This window comes from Rhamphochromis sp. 'chilingali' (assembly GCF_963969265.1).
Source record: "Rhamphochromis sp. 'chilingali' genome assembly, chromosome: 2".
NCBI classification, from domain to species: domain Eukaryota; kingdom Metazoa; phylum Chordata; class Actinopteri; order Cichliformes; family Cichlidae; genus Rhamphochromis; species Rhamphochromis sp. 'chilingali'.
In genome coordinates, this window is record NC_137930.1 from 15124669 (window position 1) to 15150719 (window position 26051).

Below are 26051 nucleotides of genomic sequence, written 5' to 3' on the forward strand. Positions count from 1 at the left end.
ATAGGAACATCACCAGTGACTGTTCTCAACATTAACATTCATATAGCACTTAACTCAACTGTTTAGCACAGAAAATGCATTGAAATGTTTCCAACTAAACATACAGAAAATGCAATAAATTATATACAGAACCTTCTGAATAGATACTGAACATACCCAGCTGTTCGATACAATAAATAGATTTGTAGGATGCTCGAATTTTTAAAGGCAGCAGCAGAAGTAAAAAAACAACCGAAAGAAAAAACAGTAAAATGAGAAAGTTTTGATTGAAACTGTCACCACGTTTCATGAACTCAGATCATTTTACTTAAGTTAGCATCTGTTGTTTTTCTCCCAAAGTGTCGATCTTAAGATAGTAGGCAGTAAAAAAAAAACCCAAACACTTTACATCACACTCTGAACAAACTGAGATGGTAGCACTACTATAGGCTGGATTCTCCAAGGACACGTTATACAGCTTTTTAAAGTATACACATAACTCTCTTTCACACTGTCGCACATGTACACTCTGAGTCATTGAGTTTATGGAAAGGACACTGATGGGCACAAAGCGCATCCTCAATCTCTAGCTAGCTTATCGCCACTGCACGTCTTAGCATCGGAGCTAGCAGGTTTGAATGCTTCAGTATTCTCTGGAAACACCTCTGCAGTGTATATAAGATGTATGCGCATGGCATCAAACAATACAGCTTGCATATAACAAATTGCAACTAACAAATTAGTTCCTTTGATATGATGTATTATAATAATAATAATAATAATAATAATAATAACAATAATAAAACATTCTGGACAGATTTTTCCTATGACACCAAACCCACACAAAGAGGCACAATTAGTTAGAAAACTCATTTTTGTGATGCACAACACGGGTAACTGTAAAGCTTCTCAGTTTTGTTGTGACTCCTGTATGCATGTGTATACGTGTGCATATGTAGGGCGAGAGGGAAGCTGGCTTGAAGTAGTAAAAGAAGATGGAAAAATTTGGCATTTGAACATTTTCACTAAAGAAAAATCTCCAAAGTTCAAGGTATGTGAGACACTGAGTGGACAATCTGGGAAAAGGGGAACATTTGGCAAAGCAACACCTTCTTGTCCAAATCTTGAGCCAAAAAAAGTCTGACAAGTTTCCTCCTTCTGCCAAAAAGAAAAAAAGAAAAAAAGAAATTCTGTTAATTTCCAGAAACAAAATCCAAATGTCCAAAGTCATTTTTAATTCAAGCAGTGTCCACAAAATCTTTGCGAGGTGGCATAAATCAGAGAGTTGTCACTGTTTGTTAGAGAGCTGCATAGCATCGTGTGGTTCCTTCCCTGACTAGAAAGCTCACTGAAAACTAGGGAGAGCAGAGTAATGCTGATTCCACATGGAGACAAAATGACTTAATAAAGTATCTTCCACTCTGATGTAGAAAAATGGATACTGCCCATTGGCAGGTGCTCGGTGGTTTTCTGTGCTGCCAGAAAATACTGGCTATATCCCGTCTTTGTGGGTCAACCTTTCAATCAAGACTCACAGTCCTTTTCTTTGAATACAATTTGGTTGCTCAGTAGACCATCAGCTTTCACCCATCCACTGCAGCATTCTCAAGATGCTCAGCTTGGAGAAATGGCCCTTTTCAGGCTGTTTGTATTACTGCTAGACTTTCTGATATTTCCATAATAATAATGTGTAGGGTGGAGCAGCAGTACCAGAGCGACTGACTGTTTTCTTTATAAAAAGGCTCATCTCTGGCTGTATTTCTCATCAATTCAAGCACACATATTTTTGCATGCCCTCCTTCCCTTTATGCATTCTTCTCAATGTGATGTTTTTCTCCCAGTACTTGCCCTATAGAAGGCTGTAGATGGCTGGAATGGTGTGTATTTCTTGAGATCTAAAAAGACCCGAGCTAAGATACATCTGTAAATACGGTAAAGAAAAAAAAAATCATAAAAATTGAAAGCTAATAGAAATGATTTGCCACACAGCAGCTTGCAGAGGATGCAGGGCAGATCCAGCCTTTCATCAGAAGTCATTTTCAAGGAGTCAGCTCAGGGAATGATGATGTATCAGTGGGGTATGTGTTAGATTATTTTTTTTGCTCTTTGGTGAGCAACTGCAGAAAAATGTTTAGCAACGCAGGCCAACGGTGCAGCTCTGCTGGAGATCCCCTGCACCAAACTCTGAATAGGTAAGATTGTTCTTCCAGATGATTCCTGCACTCCCATATGTGAGCATGCTAAAAGTTGGCCCCGTTCGTGTGGCAATGGAAAGTATCTCCTGATGGCAAACAGAAGAAGCAAGTATGGGAATAATGCAGCTGCTGTAGAAAAACAGCACTGCACGGACCAATTTCATTTCCTGTTCATACATCAGTTTCTATTACTTTACTTGTTCACTATTGGGACCTGATTCTAATTTTGAAACTCTTTATATTCCGTCGTAAGTTTGACAAAAATCTGCTCCATGTAGTTTTCTCACAATTGAGAAAACCTGTTTTGGAGTGAATGGAGTTCAGCTGTTGAGCTGTAGCTGATGAATCAAGAACTCCACTGCTGTTAGTCCTCATTCAGCAGATATGCAGGTAATAGATGTCAACAGCATTACAAAGACATGAAAAATACATTACGATCTGCCTTTAGTCAGCACCATGCTGACTAAAGGCAGATCGTAATGTTATTTTGCTTTTCACACTTTTTATAAACTGGGAATGGGGGAATCTGAATGGGAAAACTGAAAAGACAGGAACGGACACTTTACACTCTTCAGAAGATACATCCAAGAGTAAAATATAGATATATAAATATATATCTTTACTGTACTGTGAGCTGTGTTTTTAAATGCTATGTTTAGATCCTGACTAAACGTAAGAGGTCTGACTCAGCATGCGACTACTAAGAGGGCGTCTGTCAATAAATTTCCTGCAGTCATGACTGCATTCCAAACTTTGGTCAGCAACTTTTTAGCTAATAGTGGAGAATCAGTCCAACTTATTCTGTGCTGTTCTTTGATGCAGACAGATAGAAAAACAAGGTTTGGATATGTTTGCTAACTGTGTACAGGTTTGCATTATTTTCAGCAGTCGTGGGTAACTGAAAACAGATTCCCAGCAGTTATTGAATGAACTGCATGTCTTTGTGCTATTTCCACGATGGCACGAATCAATAAGAAATACATTTTTTAGTATGAAGCCAGCATGAGCACTTCAATCTGCATCTTTTTCTGCCAGCTTGACCACAAAGTTGGGAGGCTAAATAGAAGAACTGTTCCACATGTTGAGAAATTCACTAGATTGCACACTAGTTTGTCTGTGGAAGGATACAGCCAACGTGGATCAATAGCAGACCATGACAACTGGATGGTTGTCAACTTTGCCCCCTCCCAGCAGGGGGCTTTCGGCTCAAATCACTTCCCAAACACCCTATACATATTTGGAAGGATATATGCATAGTAGTAGGCATTTTCTCTTGGTGCCAAAGTGGATAAGTAAAATCACCACACAGTAGGAAAGCTGACTGTGAGCGTACAGTATTCTCAACACGTTTTCGTGTGTTTTTGCAATATTTGACTAGGCGCATGCTAGCTAAAACTAGCTGCACAAGCTGAAATGATCTCAATTTAGTTTCGGGACCTGACCTGACCTGACCTCCATAGGCCTGTGGGTTCAGTGTCCTCCTTAGTCATCCTGGTTACCACAAATGCGTTTTTCATTACCAAATTGGATGAATTAGTTGAGCAGTTGAAGTATAATTGTGGAATTCAGCTGAGGGGACACAGCGACTTTACTAGGTAAGCCTGGACTCCCAGAACCTAATGTTGATGCTGGCTACAGCTAGCAATAAACTTAGCCTTTAGCTTAAAGATACATGGTGAAGCGATGGCATATAGTCCTGCATGTAATCTAATGTTTTTATAATCAAATTTTACAGGTAGGTACTTGAGATTTAGAGGTACCTTTGGGCACATGCTGTTACTCCTATGCAAGCCTTGCTATTTCTCTCCATTTTCAGCTGTAATGCTAAGCTAAGCAACTACCGGCTGTAGTGTCAAATTTTCAACATTCTTGGCAAACTATGTGCGATGGCTGAATTTCTCAAAATGCCAAAGTATGCATCAAAGTAAGAAAGAAAGCAGTGCTCTTTCAACATGCTGCTTTTTAAAATGTTTAAACCATGTCAAACTTTGTGGAGTGCCGTGGAGCACAGGGTCTTACTGAGCAGACGAACTCTGCTGAAAGTCTTCATTAAGAATTTAAATCCATCAAGAGTTTTAGGCATTTAAAAATATTTGAGCCTTTCAAGGGGGGTTACTAATTTAGGCAAATTTGATGGGTTAGAACCAAGAGACTGTCAGATATTTCTCTTCAGATGGAGTTCAAACAGCTGCATGATGCAACACCAACATGGCAATGATCTGCTGTCCAAACTCAAATAGTGCATATGTATATATTTTACACCTTTCTGAAACTCTGCTTAATCTCTTATCTGAGTTTTTGAACATGGACTGATTTCTACCACTGTGCAGCATGTGGGCTGTCTGGCCTTTCAGAATTCAATTCATTAAGCACATGAAAAGAGAGTGCCAACGCAGAGTTCAACACAAAGTCACTTTATTAAGTTGAGGGGGCAGCTGGAGCAACCGAATGTGGGAGCTTCCTGATCAGGATATCTTTTTTTTTATCTTCTTTTTCAAGTGGATGCTGCCTCTGCTTGGGAAGATCAGACAGGAGTAGAGGGAGTAAGAGATGGCAAAGTGTCTCTGAATAACCATTTCCTGGTATTTGATCATCTCCATGCTCCAGAAATCTTTTTTGTTTTCGTTTTACACACTTCTGTCCCCACTGTCTGCCTGCTATGGGGTCACTCACAGTAAAACGTAATTTTCCTCCAAATTAAGAAGAGAGACACTCAGGGATGGACCTCTGGCTGCATTGCTATATGAGGCACAGATCAGTGGTGGGTGAGTTACCCTCCTCTGCTGTCGGTGCTTTGACAGTGGACTCTGTTGAGCTGAAAAAAGTGTGTAAAATGACTCTCAAAGGCATTTAAAAAGTAATTTCTCATAAATCTCCATCTCCTTAGCATGTGGACTCCAGGTCCTTTTATATACTGATCACTGTGGAATAAGATGTTCTGACAAAATAAAGAGCCAATATTCATTTTTTCTTTGTGTTTTTAAAAAGCTTCAGCAGAAATATGTGCAGAAAAGAAAAAAAAAGCATGAGGTGTCAGTGACATAAAGAAAATATGGCATTACACTAAACATTTTGACAGCCCAGATGACTGTTTGAGGGCAAGTACCGGCACATCCAATCCTGGGAGGTCACGGCACCAACCTGATTGGCAGCTTCCTTAAAACACACTTTGTCTTCTTTTCACAGGCTTCTGTAATCCTTCAACACAGGGTATCAAATTGGTCTTCAGAAGTATCAGAAGTTGACATTTCTCAATGAAAGATGAATGTGTGTGTGTTTGTGTGTCAATTTGATATGCCTTTCCAAAGTTTCTTGGTGCCTCCTAATAACACATCTCTTGGTCATTTCCTGATTTCCTTCTGCCTCTATGGTTCATTTGGTTTAACAGAGGTGTTCCTTTAGTAACAGTCAATAATTAAGTTGCCCTGCTGGCCTCTGTGCATCTCCTCCACCTCACTGTAGGTTAGCTACTACACCTGAACATAAATGTTCATGCAGTAAAGGTTCATCATTTTCATCTGATGTACAGCCACTCTACGCCAGTTTTGTGAATTCAGAGTCCCGTTCCTCTTTGCTGCAGCTCAGAGAGACCGCCTTAGGGGAATGAACCTTGCTGATTTCTTCCAGGGCACTGGCCAGAGAGTCCAGGTCCCCAGAATCCGGGTGCTGGGCTTCCCATAGAGTCAGAATCACTGATGACGGGCTCTCCTGACATGCAAAGTAGCACAAGTTCCTGCAGAACAGGAAAAATCGAACATTATAATATTGACGATGGATAACAACCAAGTGAAGTAGTAATGAGGCGATCACTTTGCAGTTATTATGCCAAAGATGCCAATGCAAATCACTCAGGTAATTTTGCTTGTTCTAAGTACATATTTTTTTAAAAAGGCACGATGAACAAAAGATGAGACTAAAAAGAGGAGTCAAAGCTGCAGGAGCTGGGATATCCTGAACTTTGTGCCTGAAATTGGTACAGGGATTTGTGAATATTCAGTCTAATCTTTCAATAGACCCTTCTTGCCTTCGAAATGGCAAATTCCTTTAAGCTTGTGTTATTTACAATTGAACATATCAAACATATCAAGTGTTCAAACTGTGCATTTTACCATCCATTGATCCATCCATCCAATTCAGGGGCTGGCACATCTGAAAAGGCACCATCAGTGCTAAAAGGTATGTACAGCTTTTAGAGGAAAATATGCTCCCGTCTAGGTTACAACCTTTTCAGAAAAGGTCGTGCATACTGCATCTATACATCACAACTTTGTAGCCTGCTTGCATTTCAGACCTTTCACCAACTGAAAATATTTGGATTTGATAACTATTATAAATCCTCTATCAGACAAGAACAGATATTTAGATAGATATTTACAGACTGTTAAAAGAAGAGGGGATGCTACAAAGTGGTAAACATGGCCCTGTCCACACTTTTTTGTCAAAGTGAGTCAAAATGAGTCAATATTTGTCTTAAAATGGCACATTTCATATGTTTTCTATGTTCCATTTTTAATAACACGGGCTTAAGAGAATCATTGCATTCTGTTTTGATTCACATGGGTTTGTACGATCCTTTAGGGGTCGCTACAGCAGATCATCTGCCTCCATCTCATCCTATTTCTAGCATCCTCTTTTGCCACACAAACCCTCTGCGTGTCTCCTTCAACAACTCCATGAATCTTCCTCTTCAAGTCCAGCCTGGCAGCTCCATATTTACCATCCTTGGATAAATATAACTCTTATTTTTTAAACAATGGTAACAATCAATAAAAAAATAATACAACACACCAGTAGAACAATAAAATTAAGCCACACTTTGTTGTGTGGTTCATGAGAAAACAGGTTTTAAATTCAATCTCCACTTATTTTCTTCCTCTGATGTTGTTACAGCACCTCTCCAAGAGAGTGCACTGTTTCATTACAATGGGATTTCATTTGTTGCCTTCTCCCTGTCTTTGCCAATCTACTTCCCACCTCTGTATGCTGATGTTCCCACACACTCAGAGAAATAATTACAAAAATCAGCTTAACTAGGTAGAGACATTCCCATTAGATGCTTCCTGGTGTGTTTGGCTGGGTAGAAAAAGCTCAGAAATCCTTTTCCCCATTTCTCAGTCACAGGTGTTTGTTTTCAGACTCAGCTGAAGCGAAATTCCATAATCACAGTTTCCCGTCATAGCTTCTTAGTGAACTTTTTCCCTCTCATGTGTCTCCAACTGGCAAGATGGAGAGTGTACTCACTGTCAGTACTCTCTTCCTCAAGTACTTGATGGAGCTGGGTGCACAGATCTAAAGTCTTCGTGGCTATAAGCACTTGATTATTGACTTCTCCTTTGAAGCACAAATAGAGATCGCCCCATCAACAAACAACTGAAATCCTGCACAGCCTACGCAAATAACTGACCTGGCACAACCTCTCGAGAGGCTGGAGGACGGAGCACATGCAGAGATGCTGCTAATGAGAAGTGCTAACATGAACACATTTTCTTGCCAGAGGCTGGCCTGTCAGCAGTCAGAGACCTTTCTTCAGATTTCTACAAAACACTGCATCTCTTCTCTACAGTATTCTGGCTGTGCCTAACATCTCTCCCTTTCTCTGCATGTGTTTTACGATCTATAATGAAACTGGCGGTGTGGCATGTTATTGAAGGCTGGAGAAGATAATTTCTGACGTGGTGTCTAAATTTCAGATTTAAACAAAAGTCTTCACAGTGGGAACAGTGTTTACATTATGGAACATTTTCCATTTTCTTCCTCGGACCTAAAGAAAACATACCTGCTCTTTTATTTGACTCAGCAGTATGTAAATGGCAGCTGAGGCACGAGAATGAAATGCAGCATTCAGAGTGTTAAAACTCAGACCTGTCTATGTGGAGCTTTTGAGCCAGGAGCTGCCAGTCCTTCCCGTTGGCATTTGCGGTGTCAAAGGTGGTGCTGATCCGCTGACGGATGGACAGGGGGATTTTAAAGGCCCTTGACCCTGTCTGAGAGGTGATGGTACAGTCCGACTGCGTGAAAAAGGGAACCACTCCCTTTTCATTCTAGTAGCAAGACAAAAAGTAAGAGATGTCAGGGTGATTTGATGCAAAAAGTTTCTCCTCCTCAACGTGAAGACAAGGACAAGGACTTTGCAATCTATAGATGAAAAGCTCCCTGAGAGGCTCATTAAGCAAGGTCTTAAATCAAATCAAGAGTTATTCAGCGCAGTAAAAGAACCTATTAACAGGCCGCATGACTGCCCACACACCACGCCTTCTCTGAGTGCTACTCACCTCCACTACAGACGTGTAGACCTGTAGTATCTGCTCCTTGCCCGTGACCTGTCGGATGCTGATCTTGCAGGAGAGCTGAGACGAGGAGTGGCTGTATCGCTCCAAAGTGAAGGCACACTGCAGGGGATGCTGGTTACTGGCCCACACCTGAGAAAAGGAGAACTCCTGCGGAGCAAGGAGAGACGGGAGGGCGGACAGGATGAACATAATGATGAAAGGATTAGGCTGGTGGAGACAACACACTCATTAAATCCCCACTAAAGACATTTGTTATTTGAATCCTGCTTTGCCACCCGCTTTGCTGTTTACATGATTAATTAAGACTGAACGAGCGGCCTCTTTAGCCAATCGATGATGTTGCCTAATCAAGAAGTCTACCCATCAGAAGGAGCACCGGTGGGTGTTAGAGCCCTCAGGATGTAAATACATTCTGCTAACCACGTGTAAAGGCTACAATCATTAGTGCAAAAACTTAACTACTGCTTGAGAAAAAAATGGTTAAGTTACAAATGCACGAGCATTCTTAATAAAGCAACTAAATACCAAACTTACCTGAAAGTCCAGAGATGGTCAACATAACGACACTACTGACATCAAACACTTCATTAACTTATTTTTAATTTTCCACATTTTAATACTCCTAATACAAAACCCATACATGTAACTGCAACCTGTTGGATCAGGAGCTGTGCTGTGCTGATGGTATTAGGGCAGCTCGCACTACATTTCCTCCAAATAACTGAAAAAACTAAAAGTAACAGAGCTATGCAGTCTAAAAGGTCCATTTCACCTTCAATTACTAACTACTGTGTAACCCAGACAGTGGTGCAGTAAGAACAGGTCAAAAACACTGTTCTACAGATGAATCATCCTCTCTTCAGATCCATCAGACAGCGGGACAAACTCTTATAAAAGCCTCCTTTAGACAAGAGTAATGTCTGAATGAAAGCCTGTCGTCGTCTTCCCTGCAGCACCCTCTCACAGCGGCTCTTCCCTGAGAAATCCTAGTTAGTATACTTGGGGCATTATAACAGGCTAATTCTGCTAATAGGATGTCACTGGTGGGATAAACATCACGGGGGAGAGCAGAACATGCAGCATGGAGACCCCAAGGAAGATAAGCATGATATGAGAGTGGGTGTGTGTGTGTGTATATGCCTTGCCTGGAAGTCATAATTAAGTTCGTAAGGGTGTGTGTGTGGGCGAGATAGCCAGCCATAGTGATCCCCTGCTGTGCCCTTGCTGCTGTCCTCTGGCTTTGATGTGACCAAATAAAAAAACAGGGAAGCTGATGAAGGTGCACAGCTTCCTTCATTGTGCATGACCGTGACAAACACTGAACATGCACACGCAGTTAACACATGTCCTGCTTTTGACTCGAAACGATAGAAAACAGGAAGTGCCTACCTGGCAGGTGGTGAAAGGCTTGATGCTCCAGAGCAACTGTGGGACATCCTGGATGGATACCTGGAGGCTGAAAGTGTTCGCCTTAAACAGCATCATTTTAGGCTCCTCCAGCAGCCGCCCGCCCCTGCTGCGCTCGCCCACTGCCACCTCCTGATAAGGAAAGGTGTGACATGTTTTTTTTCCAGTGGTGGGGTACGGGTTAGCAAAGTACAGGAAAAAAAGGTTGTTAAGTGTCAGTGTGTCAGGAAAAAGACATAAAGACAAAAGAGCACAGATTTGAAAACATGCACCAATGAATCAGAGCCAAAAGTTCAAGTTGAAAAAGGGAAGAATGAAAGAAACTGAGAACAGCTCAAACAATTAGTTGATTGAAATTAATCATCAGCTACATCAGCCTTAGTCTTTGTCTTTAACACTGAATTAAGTCACTGTGGATTTTGAACTGTTGGTTGGAGAAAATGAACAATTTAAAGAAATTTGTGAATATTTTCTGACAATTATTGACCAAACAGCAATGGTCTGATGAAAGTAATACCCAGCATTAACAGTCAGATTTGAACTAGAACTTTTAAGCTATTTCCCTAAAACCAGTCTGAAAAATGTGACCAAACATTATATTTATTTTTCAAATGGAAAAAAAATGGAAGAAAAACTCTGTTTTTTCCCCCCCCTGCCAGACGGGCTTGCACTCTTTTAGAGCAACTGTGACCATGAATGTAAAAACATAATTTTTATGCTTTCAAAATGTGCCCAGACTGAGTGGGTACTAAAAATACTAAAAGCTCCCTCAAAGCAGAGAGAAAATTCACAATAACAATATTAATATGCAGAGTGACAGGAACTTACTGTGCTCCACAAAAAAAAGAGAGAAAGACTGCGTAGGTTCCCCATTTATTTAGGTGTGGATAGGTAAGTTAACAAATGAATGTTGAGGGAAATAACAGTGGGAATGTCTAGTGCATAGCCCTGAGACGCAATGACAGCCGCTGACATAACAAATGCTTTTCTAAGCTTTCAAAGCAACTGCCTTTAGCTGATGTTTGTTACAGCTGCTCTCTCTTCAATCTTCTTTCTCCAGGTAAAATGCCCAAAAGGGTTTCAATCTGGTGAGGTCTGAGTTGTCACTGATAAAAGCTTTGGTTTCACAGCCAGTGTGTTCGGTGGCCACAGTCTTGTGAGACTGGGAGAGCTCCTTTGTACGCAGCCAAACAAAATTTATCTTCAGATTTCCTCCTGCTGCTGCCGTCATCTGCTGCATCATCGATAAAGGCAAATGAGCCGCTTCCAGAGGCAGCCATGCTCTGACATGATCCGTGTTATATTGATGCAGTGAAATAGTTTGTCTTTCTCCATACTTTGGCTTTCCATCACTTTAGAAACAGTTAATTATTGATTGATTGATTGATTGATTTTTGCAAGAGGCTCCTTGATGCTGCTTTCACAGTCTCCTCTGAGCAGATTGTGATGATGATGATTGTGCCACTGACCACTGTGTCGAGGTTTTCGTCCGCAATCGCTGTTTTTGTGGGCAACCTGTTTATTAAGTCCACCACAGCTTTCCTTTCCGTTTTTGTCTTAAGACCTTTCCACAATTGATCTATTGCATCTGCTGTACTCCTCAACATTTTTTTTGTTTTCTCTTGTTATAGTGTATTTTTTTAAAAGTCATGGAGCATTTTCTGGGTGCTCACATTGATGTATGCCTCCCAGCATTCTTAACAGATAAAAAGACAGAGTAAAATGAAGGGTACACAGCTGCTGCCACCTTTTACGTGTTAACGATGCATGTAGTTGGAAACATCCGGGGCAGCGACTCACAGCTGACTTTTGCACATATGAACAGAGAGACATTAGAATGGCTAATTGTATAAAATTACTAAAATATTCAGGAGCTTTCAGAGCCAGTCTCTGGAAATTTATTCGCCTAAAGCAGCAAAAGCATCAAATTTCACTCTGTTGTTGAAGGGCTCTGTACGCGTGCATGTGCTGGCGTGTGCTCGACTTGCATGTTTGTGTTTACATCTTCTGTATCTTGGATTTGCAGGGAAGGGTGGGAAAAAGAGCACAATGCAAACGACACAGGCTGCCTTGAACCTGATCGATTCCTGCTTCAAGCTCACAGGGGAAATTATTTGTCGTATGGAGCACAAACAAAGGCAAAAAAAAGAACAAATGAACAAATAACCAAGTCTGACTGATGGAGAGGTGGAGTAAATTGGCTCTTGGCACCTACATCCAATTTCTCTTTGTTCACTTGGAATTCTGCCTCTGGGGTGGAGCCAAAAAATTCAAGCAGGCCGAGCGGCTAAGGGACAGCTCTCAGCACAACTTCAGAATAATTTAATTAAAACAGCAAAGAAACAATCATTGAAAAAGTCGTGTTTTAAACTGCAGCATCTTTTAACAAAGAGGTACATTTGTACTTTTGAGTCTGGCTTTCGCTGCGAGGAGAAAGGCAAACTTTTCATCACTCAAGAGCACACCAGTGAACTTGTGCACCATCTCAGACTGTGTCTGATTCTAAGACTCGTCACATGGAATGCAATACTGAAACACATTTAATTAACAGAGAGCAAATTAAATTACTTAAAGAAAGGGCAACCTTGAAGCATCTGTTGTCTTTGTAATTAAAAGTCCCTCTTTGTCTCTTCAGGCATCTCCCAGCGGCTATGTTACAGAACATATCTTCAGTGGAGCACAAAAAAACTCTTCCAGACAGCAAATCTTCTAGACAAAACCACCAGCAACTTTCCAACTTTAAAAATGGCACCTTCTTTTAACTTACAATTAAAATACATTTAATCTCCAGACCTGATCCTGCACCATTAGAAGATTTGAATTTCATCAAAGGGGGAAGATTTTTATTAGTGGGACACCAGAAGGCTAGGCTCATTAACTCTTTTTTTTATGAAGGGTACTATGCTGTCATGTGTGATCATGCTATAAAGATTCAGGCATTTTATTTGTTTAAAAGGCAGTGAGAGTTAGAGGTTTTTTAAAAATCATCTTTTGGGCTTTTTCTGTTATTACATAGTACATTGAAGAGGAAGCAATAAAGAGAGAGGGAGCCACCGAGGGCTAACAGGTCAAAGTGGAACCCAGGCTACTGCATTAGCTTTGCAGCATATTTTACATCTTACATAATCTATTCAGACTTCATTATACATCATAATTCTAAGGAAATAATATTGGTCACCAGGCTAGCAGCATAACTCTGTGAATGTAGGTGTAGAGGTGAATTCTCTGCTCTTGAACTGTAGTACTACCACTAACTTTACAAGGGAAATACTTTGAATTTGTTACTTTAGTTATAACTCTGCAGGTCACCTTTAATCTGGTCAAAATTTTTGATTCTCCAACGCTCTGTTTAGCTAAATATTAGCATATTGCAATGATGACATCAGCCTTAAGCTAAATCACAGCCGCAGTGATGTTCAGCAGCCTTTATATGACTTCATGTGTACCACTGAGACAAGTTTGGCCATTTCAAACAAAACAGAGTTTGTCCTTCCTTTGTGTTTTCTTTTTTTTGTGTGCTTCTCTTGATGTTGCATGAAGGGAAAATCATGAATCTATTTTGTTTTTGTGAAGTTAAGCAGTCTTTTTACCATTTGAATGCAGTTCAATGAGTATGTCAATGAATAAGTGAATACGTCACAGGTCAAAGCGACTTCAGTACGTACAACAGGAGGAAAATGAGTCAACCTTCAAAGGCACTTTCGCTTTTTTTTTTTTTTTTTTTTAGCAATAAGTGAAGGCATCACTGTTCATTTTTGATGTGGTTTAGGCTGCCTTCAGATCAGTAACACATTCAGCCCTTTACTAGGTGGAACTGTCACTTTCAGTTCAGAACAAAACTAGCCTGCACCTGCACAGGAGCTTAATAACTCAGCAGCAGGCTGTTTACATCAGACTTATTAGATTGTTTCTGTCACTTTCACAGTCTTTAAATAGACAAAGAAGACAAAAATGGAGCATACTGTGTGTCTTTGTGGAGCATCCAATGGCGCTCTCAGCCAATAGTTAGTGGTGCTCCACTGATAAAATCAACTGAGTAATCAAGTGGCAAATGTAAGTATGTGAGTATGCTAGTACGAGTTGAGGTTTATTGATAAAATTATTAATGTAGGAAACACCTACATTCATATAATGACCAGGTATATTCCTGATCTTCATCATTTCTCTCTTCCCTCTTACCTGAAATGCATGGGGTGTGTCGTCCACACAGTAAACCCTGAGGGTGAAGCCCAGAGAGTTGCTGGCATCCGGACTACCAAACACAGCCAGCCTCAGACGCTTGCCTGCCTCCTGATTCAGCGGCTCCCCCACCAGAGCGTAGCGACCTGGATGCTCCAACAGCACATGGCACTTCTGGGCCTCCAGCAGACAGTAACAGGAGGTGCTCTCCTCGTTTACAGACATCACTTCCTTTGGTGGTAGGGACATAAAAGGAGACTAATTTAGGTCCAGGATTAAATGTAATATGCTTTTTCTTACTTTGGTTATATTATGCATATATGCACACATGATCCGCTGCATTGGTGAATACTCACATTAAACACGGCCAGAGTTTCAAACACTGATATTTGCATATCTTCAAGTAAGCCCTGTGAGCCAAATGCTCTGGCTACAGAATGTTTGAACACTCCAAGTCAGACAGGTTTTTTTTGACTCTTGGCTCCGTATGATGTCAATGAGAGCAGATAGCTCTGGCTGTGAGTAGAAGCCTCACCCACCTGCTGCTCAAACCCTCTGTTTGCAAGGGGCAGTCAGTCGGAAAAAAGCTTGCTTAAAGGAAAAGTGGAGGGAGCTAAAACAGCTTGTTTCAGACAGAGGATTAACTGAGGGGCTGCAACGAGGCACAGTATAAGTTAAATAAGTTTATTTTAAGCTGTCAGTCATGCACAGGAACTCTAGTAGAGTCCAAGGATAAAAATATGGAGGTGTTAAGTATAACGACTTCAGTGGCTTAGTAATTAATCATAAGAACACTGTAATATTGGAATTCTGTCATACTCGTGATTTTTGATGCATCCTGAGTGATACTGTTGTTGAAAACGGGTTTCAGGAGGTTGAAAAAATTCTAATGTGTCTGTCCAGTACAGTCTGCTTTTTATTTTTTCTCTCTGTTGGCAGGCACCTGCCTTCAGCGACGCATCTTTCGATAGCTTCATTTTGAACAATGTGTCTGCTGACAAATTAAATCTATATAAATGTCACAAGGTCTGAAAGGACCCGGCTGGTAGCGCGTCACAGACCCCCAAGGTCAAGCAAAGGTCTTAGTGGCTCCAGGGCATAGTGCTCTTAAATTACTCTCAGCTTTTCAGTAATGCATTTCACTTGTTAATATGAAGACACCACTTGACTCTGCATCACTGTGCTCAGCTGTGCTGCAATCATGCATGCTATATGTTCTTTAGTAGTGCTGACTGTAATGCACATAACTGCATTAAAAACCTGCTTTAAGTTTACAAACTAAAAGCTTAACCACATCCAGCCTGTATTGGCATGATTAAGGCAATAGTTTGTAAGCTGACTGCTTGGACATTATCTCATTGGCCACCATTTCCTGTAGAAAATAAAGACAAATAAAGACTTTGAATGGTCATGCAGTTAACCAACAATTCACGGGAGCCACTGATCAGCGTTTTTGCATTGCTGTTAGGCATTTTATTAAGACACTTTGCAGACAGTAACTTGGAATCTCTCCCTCGTACATAGACTTAAACAGGACCAGGAGCTGTGCAAAGCTGAATGACGGCCAAATGAATAATGACACATCTCACTAAACAGATGGGGATACAGTAACACTGACAAAACGGATTAGTGGGGCGCAGTTGTATCCAACGGCCAATTGCTACTCATCTTGTGCTCAATTCTCCCTAAATCACCTTTGGAACATAACTGTGACCCACAGGTTCCCTCTGCATATGGCCTGGCTGAGGCATATAAAGCAATGTAGGGTAATTTAGTGTCCCATAGCTTCCTAAACCTGCCCCATTAGCGCTGGAGCAGACATGAAGGATCTCCATGACATAGCTCAGCCCCGCCAGGCAGCCAGGGAAAAATGATAGAGTCAAAATCTAGTGTACCAAAGTGCAGACTTTAATGGGAATGGCACTGAGAGGCAGACACAGTGAAATAGAAGCGGAGGTGGAAGAAGGAAAGAGAGAAAGAAAGAGTGGAAGAGGAACCTCCATCTCCCATTATATCACTAATTCCAGAGATTAGATTTTGAGTAAGCATCCTGTCTGAGATAAAGGCCTCATTATTTCTCAGTGACAGAGATGGTCCACAGCTTTACATTCAAAGAATCTCTCTGCCGTTCTGCCAGAGTCTACCTCCCCCTTTCTGTCTGTTGAGTCCTTACTCCTGTTTTCTCTCCTCTCTGCTGGCATATAGCTCCCACCAGTGATGGGTCTTTTGATAGCTTCCTTTTGAGAAATGCGTGTGCTGACAAATTACATCTGTGTAAATGTCACGCAGAGTGAAAGGACCCGGCTGGTAGAGAGTGACAGACCCCCAAGGTCAAGCAAACTCGGTGGCTCCGGGGTCGCTCTGCCTCAATGAGGTTCTTAGAGGTCTTTGATGAGGTTAGTTAAACATTAAAAAGATCTTAGATAAGATCTCAGATGTGTGTACTCTGCCAAGAAAACACAAGAAAATGAATAGAGGGTGTTTGGAGTGGAGGTGGATGTCTGAGTGTTCTTCTGTGGGTTTGTGAAGTAGCTCTATAGGGTGGAGTGGAAGGGCTTTTCAGAGGGGTTATTACACTGAAAGACCTAAATAAATGGGAAAAAAAATCCAAAAAGTAGCTATCACAAGAATAACACATTTAGAGCAGCAACGTCTTAAATCTTTTAAAAAGCACCTTTGCTGGTTTTTATCTGGTTTTGACCTCATGTTGAGGTATCTGTCTTACATCCAAAAGAAATGTCAGACCAAATGCAAATGACGCATGAGGTAGAGCTTGAAAGGCTAAATTTTATGCAGAATGACAAATCTAAGCTGGCAACCCTGAAATCAGCTCCTTGCCTGCATGACTACAGTTCAGGAAGAAAATTTTCATCAAAGTAGGTCGAAGCAGTTTATCTGATCCTATTGATATTCTGGGCACTAGCGGGAGATGTGTGCTTGTACTTGTTAGCGTTCTGCACTTGTGCCACAGGAGGAAATTCAAACATGTTAACTACAGGTGAAGGGTAACAGAATTTGCTCACCTCCCACTTGTTGTCTTGGATGTGTCTCTTTAGGCGGATGGTCCAATTATCAGCAGCAACTTCTGCACAATGGGCTATGGTCATGGCTATTGGATAGGAGAGGTCAAGGCCTGGTGGGCCGTATGTCACTGCAGGGCTCAAAAAGATCTCTGACCCATCGTCGGACGCAGTACTGTAGAGGTAGAGAAACATATGATTAGAAAACATTTATGGTAAACTTCATGTTTGATCTGTGATCGTGTTAATGAAGCTGGATGGGTTCGTTACAAGTTTTTTAACAAAAACATGAATCACTGCTTCAACAAGCTTTCAGAGTGTGACCCTTGCCTATGAACAAAGTAAACTCAAATCCTTGGACACTCATAATGAATCAATTGCTGACTAGATGACACACATACACACAGATAGAAGGAGATTAAAGCACCAAGACTAATGGACAGTGAGGCTGGGGAGGACAGGCTTTAGCACAGTGCGTGTAAGCTTTGTGGGTCGATGGAGCTTATGAAGCCTGCTCAGGCCAGTCCAGTGACAGATGAGCCAGGCCAAGCTGCTCTTGGCCAGGAGCCCAATCTTGGCTGGAAGCCCCGAAGACTGAGAGTAATCAATGGGACCACCATCAGTCATGCAGCTGCCCTGGGTGGACACCTCACATACACAGGACACGATATTGGTGCTGTTGTCACAGGCACAGCGTGGATATTTCTCAGGGTCATTAATACAGCTGCAGCGGGGAATGACCATGACAAGCCAACACAGATGCATTACTAATGTGTAAGGCGTGAATGGGGCACCACACATCTGTACAAATATGGAAAACACCAACACACACTGAAAGTACAATTTCTATGGACGGCGCCTCTCATGTAAACACATGAGCTACAATGGCCCTCGAGTGCAAAACACTATGTCAAAAAAACAAAACAAAAAACACAACAATGGAACAGAAAACACAAGATACAGTGGGGCAAAAAAGTATTTAGTCAGCCACCGATTGTGCAAGTTCCCCCACCTAAAATGATGACAGAGGTCAGTAATTTGCACCAGAGGTACACTTCAACTGTGAGAGACAGAATGTGAAAAAAAAATCCATGAATTCACATGGTAGGATTTGTAAAGAATTTATTCGTAAATTAGGGTGGAAAATAAGTATTTGGTCACCTCAAACAAGGAAAATCTCTGGCTCTCACAGACCTGTAACGTCTTCTGTAAGAAGCTTTTCTGTCCCCCACTCGTTACCTGTATGAATGGCACCTGTTTGAACTCATCATCTGTATAAAAGACACCTGTCCACAGCCTCAAACAGTCAGACTCCAAACTCCGCCATGGCCAAGACCAAAGAGCTTTGGAAGGACACCAGGAAAAGTATTGTAGACCTGCACCAGACTGGGAAGAGTGAATCTACAATAGGCAAGCAGCTTGGTGTGAAAAAATCAACTGTGGGAGCAATCATCAGAAAATGGAAGACATACAAGACCACTGATAATCTCCCTCGATCTGGGGCTCCACGCAAGATCTCATCCCGTGGGGTCAAAATGATCATGAGAACGGTGAGCAAAGATCCCAGAACCACACGGGGGGACCTGGTGAATGACCTGCAGAGAGCTGGGACCAAAGTAACAAAGGTCACCATCAGTAACACACTACAACGGCAGGGAATCAAATCCCGCAGTGCCAGACGTGTTCCGCTGCTGAAGCCAGTGCATGTCCAGGCCCGTCTGAAGTTTGCCAGAGAGCACATGGATGATACAGCAGAGGATTGGGAGAATGTCATGTGGTCAGATGAAACCAAAGTAGAACTTTTTGGTATAAACTCAACTCGTCGTGTTTGGAGGAAGAAGAATACTGAGTTGCATCCCAAGAACACCATACCTACTGTGAAGCATGGGGGTGGAAACATCATGCTATGGGGCTGTTTTTCTGCCAAGGGGACAGGACGACTGATCCGTGTTAAGGACAGAATGAATGGGGCCGTGTATCGTGAGATTTTGAGCCAAAACCTCCTTCCATCAGTGAGAACTTTGAAGATGAAACGAGGCTGGGTCTTCCAACATGACAATGATCCAAAACACACCGCCCGGGCAACAAAGGAGTGGCTCCGTAAGAAGCATTTGAAAGTCCTGGAGTGGCCTAGCCAGTCTCCAGACCTCAACCCCATAGAAAATCTGTGGCGGGAGTTGAAAGTCCGTGTTGCTCGGCGACAGCCCCAAAACATCACTGCTCTCGAGAAGATCTGCATGGAGGAATGGGCCAAAATACCAGCTACTGTGTGTGCAAACCTGGTAAAGACCTATAGTAAACGTTTGACCTCTGTTATTGCCAACAATGGTTATGTTACAAAGTATTGAGTTGTATTTTTGTTATTGACCAAATACTTATTTTCCACCCTGATTTACGAATAAATTCTTTACAAATCCTACCATGTGGATTCATGGATTTTTTTTTCACATTCTGTCTCTCACAGTTGAAGTGTACCTCTGGTGCAAATTACTGACCTCTGTCATCATTTTAAGTGGGGGAACTTGCACAATCGGTGGCTGACTAAATACTTTTTTGCCCCACTGTACATGTGACAAAATATGGGTGCCTGTCAGTGTATACCCCTCAGTCTTTTAGTAGATGCATGTATGGTATACAGCTGAAACGCCTTTGTGATTCTCAGAAAAGCTAACCTCTGACCTTCACCTTGAGGTCATCTGGGATTTTTAGTAGCTGCATCTATGGAATGAATTTGAAAGTCTTTTGTCGCCTTGTTCTTGAGATATTCTCAGACTTGGGTGTCCACACAGCCCACCAGCCTGCCCGGCGACAATACCTACAATTTTTTGGCCAAAGGGTAAAAAATTATTTCGTTTTTGAATGCTGTTGAATTTTGTCAATTCTTTTGTTGTTATTGTGTTTTGTGTCTTGTGTGTAATGTAGTTTTCGATCTTAGCAGCAACCGACTCGTGTATAACTAAGCAAAAAGCTACGCCCAAATTATATTCTGATTGTGAGCAAATATTTTTACAAAGTCTTTTTTAGAAGGTCTGGGCACTTGGCAGGCTTCTTGAGGTATTTATTATTATCTAAATTTGAAGTGTAAATCTACTTTCATGCATGTTTGCTGTTTTTGGTTTTTTTTTTACACCAGATGCCTTCCTGACACAACCCCAAGGGATCTCCTCCTGGGATCAAACCTGTGACTTTTTGCTTGAGAGGCAAATTTGTCAACGACTACACTAACATAAGTTGTCCCCCCAGACAGCATGTAAATGATCATGAATCATATCTGAGGCTTTTTTGTTCCCACTCCCACTACCATCTCTACTGTCGTATAAATCTGCTACATTAATTCAGGATCCTCTGAGCGTCATGGCCCCCTCACACAGTGTCTCTGACTTTTAGGATGCAGCTCATAGTTTTGCTCACACAATCACAGTAAATGTCAGTGCAGCGTAGAAAAAAAAACCCTCACTAGATATCATACAGTCAGTCTTGTTTCCCAGTAACCAGATTTTCTCAACACAAAATGCACTTTTAATTTTCAAAGGGTGCTCTTGATTGTAGCGCCTGACACAGAAGATGATGATGTAATGGCACTTCAGAAAACATCTATTACTTTTTTTTTTGGAACATTTAACTGGCAGCGGCATTGCACAGTTTAAGCTGACTTCTCATCTTTAAGTGTTAAGCGTATGCACTGTTAGCAAGTAAAGTTATAATGAGCATAATTTAAGCCACAGAAACAACAAGTAAATTTAGTTTTCACAGATTTAATTCAAAAAACAGCACCTGAATTTTTGTTTCTTTTTTAGTTTTCCAGCCCGTCCAGCAAATTACCTGTAAGATCAACCTTTTTAGGTGGAGCATGGTGTAAGACGGTGTGTGTATGTGCCTGCATGCAGACAGGGTATGATGTGTGGTTGAGACTGTTCACCTCCTGTTATATTAACAGTTTCTGGTGCAGTGTGATGTGTGAAGCTTTTTTCAACCCTCTCCGTTATGCTGTTACCAATCAACACTAAAAAATTAAAGAGGTTATGATCTGGGGTCTAAAAATAAAATCACACATCGCAGTAGCACCTTGGCCTGCAGCTGCACTTTCGTGCTAATCAGCCCTTAGCTATGAGGAAACCAAGGTTACCTACTGCTGAGACTAATTATCTGGATTGCCTGCGAGCAAAGATTAAAGATGGTTATTTAGCAACTCTGATTGTTTATATGCGAACAAAGAAATATCATTCGATGATGATGGTTGTGTGTATTTTAACAGTGGAGCCTTGTCTCATACTCACTCTTCTTTTCCTGTTTTGTTTTTTTTTGGTTTAAACAAAACAACATCCAGTGTAATGCATCTTTTTTTTTTCTCAGGTCACACTTGCAAATCATATTTTCACAATTCCTTGTTAGTGTTTGACAGTCTTTCTTTCAAGCTGTCACAGCCGCATGCCGTTTGACGGAATTGCAGAAACAGAAGTGTCCTCATTAGCTGGAATTTTAGCTAAAGGAGGCACTCTGTGGAAAATACAAGCAAGTTGTTATTGGATCATGCAGATTATTTTTGTTATAGTCAGAAAAAGTATTTGTGGTAAAAATCTAAAATTAAAGCTATGCAATGGCTGCATGTATACCTAGTGTGCAGTGCTAGTGCAGTTTTACAAAATGGTTTTTATGTTTTTTTCCACATCTACTATAATATTCCTCACTATAAAACCATCAGATGTTAAAGGTAGGAAACCAAGTGAAAAGTCACAGGATAAGGAAAAGGATCTTAAAGTTTTATAGAAGAATATATAACAAAAGGCACTGCTGGAAGGAAGCAGGAAACTCCACGTTGAAGATTAGAAGAAGCAGGAACAAAGGTAAGTAACACAGTGATGTGACAAAAACACACAGACAAAATGCACAACATGAGAAAAGTGGTAACAAAGCACAGGTGAACTCAAGTAGGCACTAATGAGGGCGGAAAGAGATCTAAGGGAGGATGTGAAAATAATAAACCTAATGATGAAAAATTAAATGAAAATTAAATACAAGGATGTAATTTAGGCTAACAAACAAGATGAAGCAGAGAAAGAAAGGAAAAAGGAAAAAACTCAGAAACCAGAGAAAAGTCAACCAGAATGTCCGTGTGTAGTAGCTCATCCAGCTCATCATCCATCGCAGTTCATAGGTTACTGCACTAAAAAAATGACAAATATGTCATGTCTGTGTGAAGGTAGGCAGGAAAGGTGGAAAAGTAAAATAAAAATAAACAGCTTTATTGCAGGTTGCTGACCAAACAGAAGACTAACTATACTGGGGGAAACATAAACTAACGGGGAGGCAAACCAGGTAACAGAACACACAGCAACCTGAGGGTGAGCAGACGTTAATGACACAACAGACAGCAAAGGAAAACACAGGGCTTATATACACTGGGCGTAATCAGGGAATGGGAAACAGGAGGGAGACACAGCTGGGAGAAATTAGACTAACGAGACAGGGGAGAAGTAAAACTGAACACACTGACATCAGACTGGGACTATCAAAATCAAACAGGAAACAAATCACAAAGACGCAGACTTGACACTGAGAGGCAGACTGAAAGAATACAACACATGGAACCCAGAGACGACAGAGACTTAAGGAAGAATTAACATCAAACTGAACTCATGACCAGAACCCAACTGAAACCTAGAATAAAAATAAGCAAAACAGCGCATCTCAAGAATTAGAACATAAATCATAATCTAGAAAAACACCACAATATAAGAAACAGAAAATGCTGGGTCAAAATGACCCAGAACCGTGACAAAATATGACTCAGACCTCCACACAATCTTAGGCCTTCGATAAAAACCCTGTAGGTGACCATGGTTTGAAAGTTAGCCAGACTTGGACAATGACATCTTGCCAAGGCATCAAGTTCATCAGGATGTAAAATTAAGGTAACAACGGAAGCCATGACAAAGACTTCAAGATTTAAGGTAATGTGAATCTCCTTTAATATTTTGTGCAATGTAAGTGTATTAATGCCAGAAAATGTAAAAACTTAAAAAAATACTTATTTTTCTGACTCCCACTCTGATTAGAACGGTTTTCATCAGCTTTACCATAATTACTCATTGTCAGAGTCAGTGTGAAAAATAAAAAGGTTAAAATCCTAAAATCCACATTTCCATCATGCATTAAAAATAGTAATGCATGATGGAAATGTGGATTTTAGGAAAGAAGGAAGAGGGAAGGATCATTAGGGAGGTCTGAGGGTGAGTTTTGTAGGTCGGGCTGTAGGTTGTAGATACGCACTGGTAGATCGACTCAACCAAAAACAAGTGCCAATCAATTTTAAAGTTTGCGTAGTCTGATGTAACTGACACCAGAGCAAAAACTGCCTGCCTCGTAAATATGCTTGAAACTTTTGCAAGATGCAGAGTATCAGGTGCATTTTGTCCTTGGACAACTCACTGTCCCCTGCTGAGCTGAAGAAGATCACACACAAAACAACCTCGTGAAGCCCAGAGGATGGATGGCAGCTCTCGCGAACACATGAAACTGAGCCCCAGCTGATCGATTCCTATTCTTTGCAGAGGAAAGCATCGTCTTATGTAGATGGCTAAGGTTTGAATGGGGAGAAAGCATCCAATTTCTCCCCTGGACTCTGTGGCTGTCAGAAGATAGGCTTTGAGTGACAGCTCAGTGGTGCACGGCTCCTGCAGCTTCTTAAGCGGCAGCCAGAGAAGTAAACAGCATCGGGCTTATCAGAGCAAAGCAGGAGCTTGGAGGGCAACAGTCTGGCTGAATTGGGGAGACTTAAGGCGGGGGAGTGTGCAACCAGTCTGCTAACTGAGCTCTGTGCCACAACCTATATGTGACCTTTGATATGCTCCCTCTCCCACGTGACCCCAGGCACTAAATGGGTGGGTGGAAGTAAGGTGAAAAGACAGCTGATATTTAGATGTCACTTATGATTCCCCCTTGGACGTAGAAATCCAATTTCATCGAGAATCACTGGTGGTTAGCGGTGTGGTTGGGGTGACAGCTAGCTAGCAGGGCTTCACGCAGTCATACTGACATGTTGATACTGTCTGCTGTGAATCAAGAACATGTCCAAACACTGACATCTGGTTGTCAGATAGCATCCAAAGCTCTGCTGCATGGAATCCAAAGGTATTACAGCCCTTTTGCACCGAGTTATTATCTATCAAGCCCTTTTTTTCCTCAAGTGATAGCTTTGCGAGAAATAAGAAAGTTACAGAAATAGATTTCTGCTTGCAGGTAATAGTCACCCAAATTCTGACACATGCCCATGACTCTATCTCTGACTGCCTAATCAATATAACCCATCATCATGACTTCACTAAGTTCATCACTCTAACCAGTCAAAATGGAGAGAGATATTGTCACAGTTACGTATGCAAACACAAAACGGTCTACTAGAGTCACGGAGCGTATCTTCTTCTGCTATGACAGTTGCTTAAGGCAGTAATGCAATCTGTCTACAGCTGCCAATGTATTTTGTGACACACCATGTCCTCCCCTGTAGTGTCTGTGAGATAAGCAAGGACCGCATGCCGTGTGGGAACATGTGCATGTGCATGTGTACACTACATGTCACAGCGTAGCCTTCATAAGAAAGGTTTTGTGTTTGTGGCGCTCATTCGGCAAAGGGAGGAGGAGGAGACGAGGTGGCAGGATGAGGGATGAGGAATGTGTTGTTGAAGGATTAAAAGAGAGCAGACTAGGAAGCATACAGCACCACCTCAGTGAGAGTCCCTCACCTGCTGTCCTCCTGGTTGATGCTCATGTACATCTCCCAGGTAGTGTCTTCTGCAATCCCCCCGTGAGGCACCAGCAGGCTGATACCTGCAGAGAAGGAGGCATGCTGATCAACAAACAAGCAGACATGCACACTTATGACACACACCTGCTCAGCTGTCAGGTCTGTTTAGTGAAGGTGACAGCCAGAGGGGTGACGGGCCCCAGAAAAAGGTCGCCAGAGCAAGTCCCCTTGTGATTCGATGCTGGCAGCGATCTCTTATTCACAAGCATGCACAGAAGCAGGCATCACAGACATCCTTTCCTCTTAAACACAAAGACATATGCATAACATTCTACTGTATCATAAACAATTACTGCCAATCTAGCAGTACATAAAGCCCCTCAGGGGACACAATGATGAATGTAGGCCACGAGAAAGAGCTGCCTGCATAATGCAATAGACTGAGCAGCACATTAAATACACTTGTTTATATTTCTTCAGCACGCATTAGGTGCTTTAAAATGTTCCTAAAATGCTTTAAAAAAAAGTAATTTATTTGAGGAAAAAGTTTAGTATTTTTTGTGATCAAAAACATTTTCCATACTTTGCAGGGTAGGAACCGATTGGCTAAAAATGCTAGTGCTTTTTAACTTCATCATTTTGTAAATAATATTTCCATAATCATGTTGCCTACTCAGTATGTGACTTTTTTCCTCATTTTTGCTACCGATCAACTCTGACAAGGTTAAACAACTTAAAAAGTGCAAATGAGAACAACTTGTTTTTATAGTTTCTATCCTCTGTGAATGCTAGCTGAATTTGGAGGAACTGAAGTCGACACATGCTCTTCAGCAGGAAGATATTGAATGATAATTGCCTCATCGTACACTCACCTGTGTTGGGTACCACGAGCCTGCCTCCAGCATGGCCAAACACTGCAGTTGCTCTGTGCAGAGGCAAGCGGGGAGTCAGAGAGACGTGTGGACTGAAAAGGTTTTTGCCTCTTCTGCCCAGTGTTGTCCCCACTGCAACCCCTCTATAGTCTGGAGCCAGTCCCCTTGGAAATGTCTGAGGGTGGGACATGACGTGGTACTCTGCCCTTTCCGTCACCCCTGAGGATACAGTGAAAGCTCTGTGACATTAGAATTTGTGTAGCTTTAACACATTTTTTCAGGTCCAACAGTCAAACATCCAACAGTAGGAAAACAGCCCTTTAAAGCTTTTTAAAAGCTTGCTCTTGACTGCAAAACCAATCACT

At 41.5% G+C, this 26051-nt stretch overlaps 1 protein-coding gene across 1 annotated transcript in view; it reads right to left on the minus strand.

Moving 5' to 3' along the window:
- Positions 1 to 3881: 3881 nt before the first annotated feature.
- The window catches only part of LOC308392549 (netrin receptor UNC5D-like), a 34904-nt gene continuing 12734 nt past the window's right edge, over positions 3882 to 26051 (minus strand). The window contains exons 7-14 of the mRNA XM_080875619.1: positions 25687 to 25905; positions 24813 to 24897; positions 17074 to 17245; positions 14051 to 14281; positions 9854 to 10003; positions 8447 to 8611; positions 8037 to 8215; positions 3882 to 5907 (exon numbers count right to left, since the gene is read on the minus strand). Of these exons, the coding sequence (XP_080731745.1) occupies positions 5709 to 5907; positions 8037 to 8215; positions 8447 to 8611; positions 9854 to 10003; positions 14051 to 14281; positions 17074 to 17245; positions 24813 to 24897; positions 25687 to 25905 (1400 nt within the window). The 3' untranslated portion in view covers positions 3882 to 5708. The remainder of the gene's footprint in view (positions 5908 to 8036; positions 8216 to 8446; positions 8612 to 9853; positions 10004 to 14050; positions 14282 to 17073; positions 17246 to 24812; positions 24898 to 25686; positions 25906 to 26051) is intronic.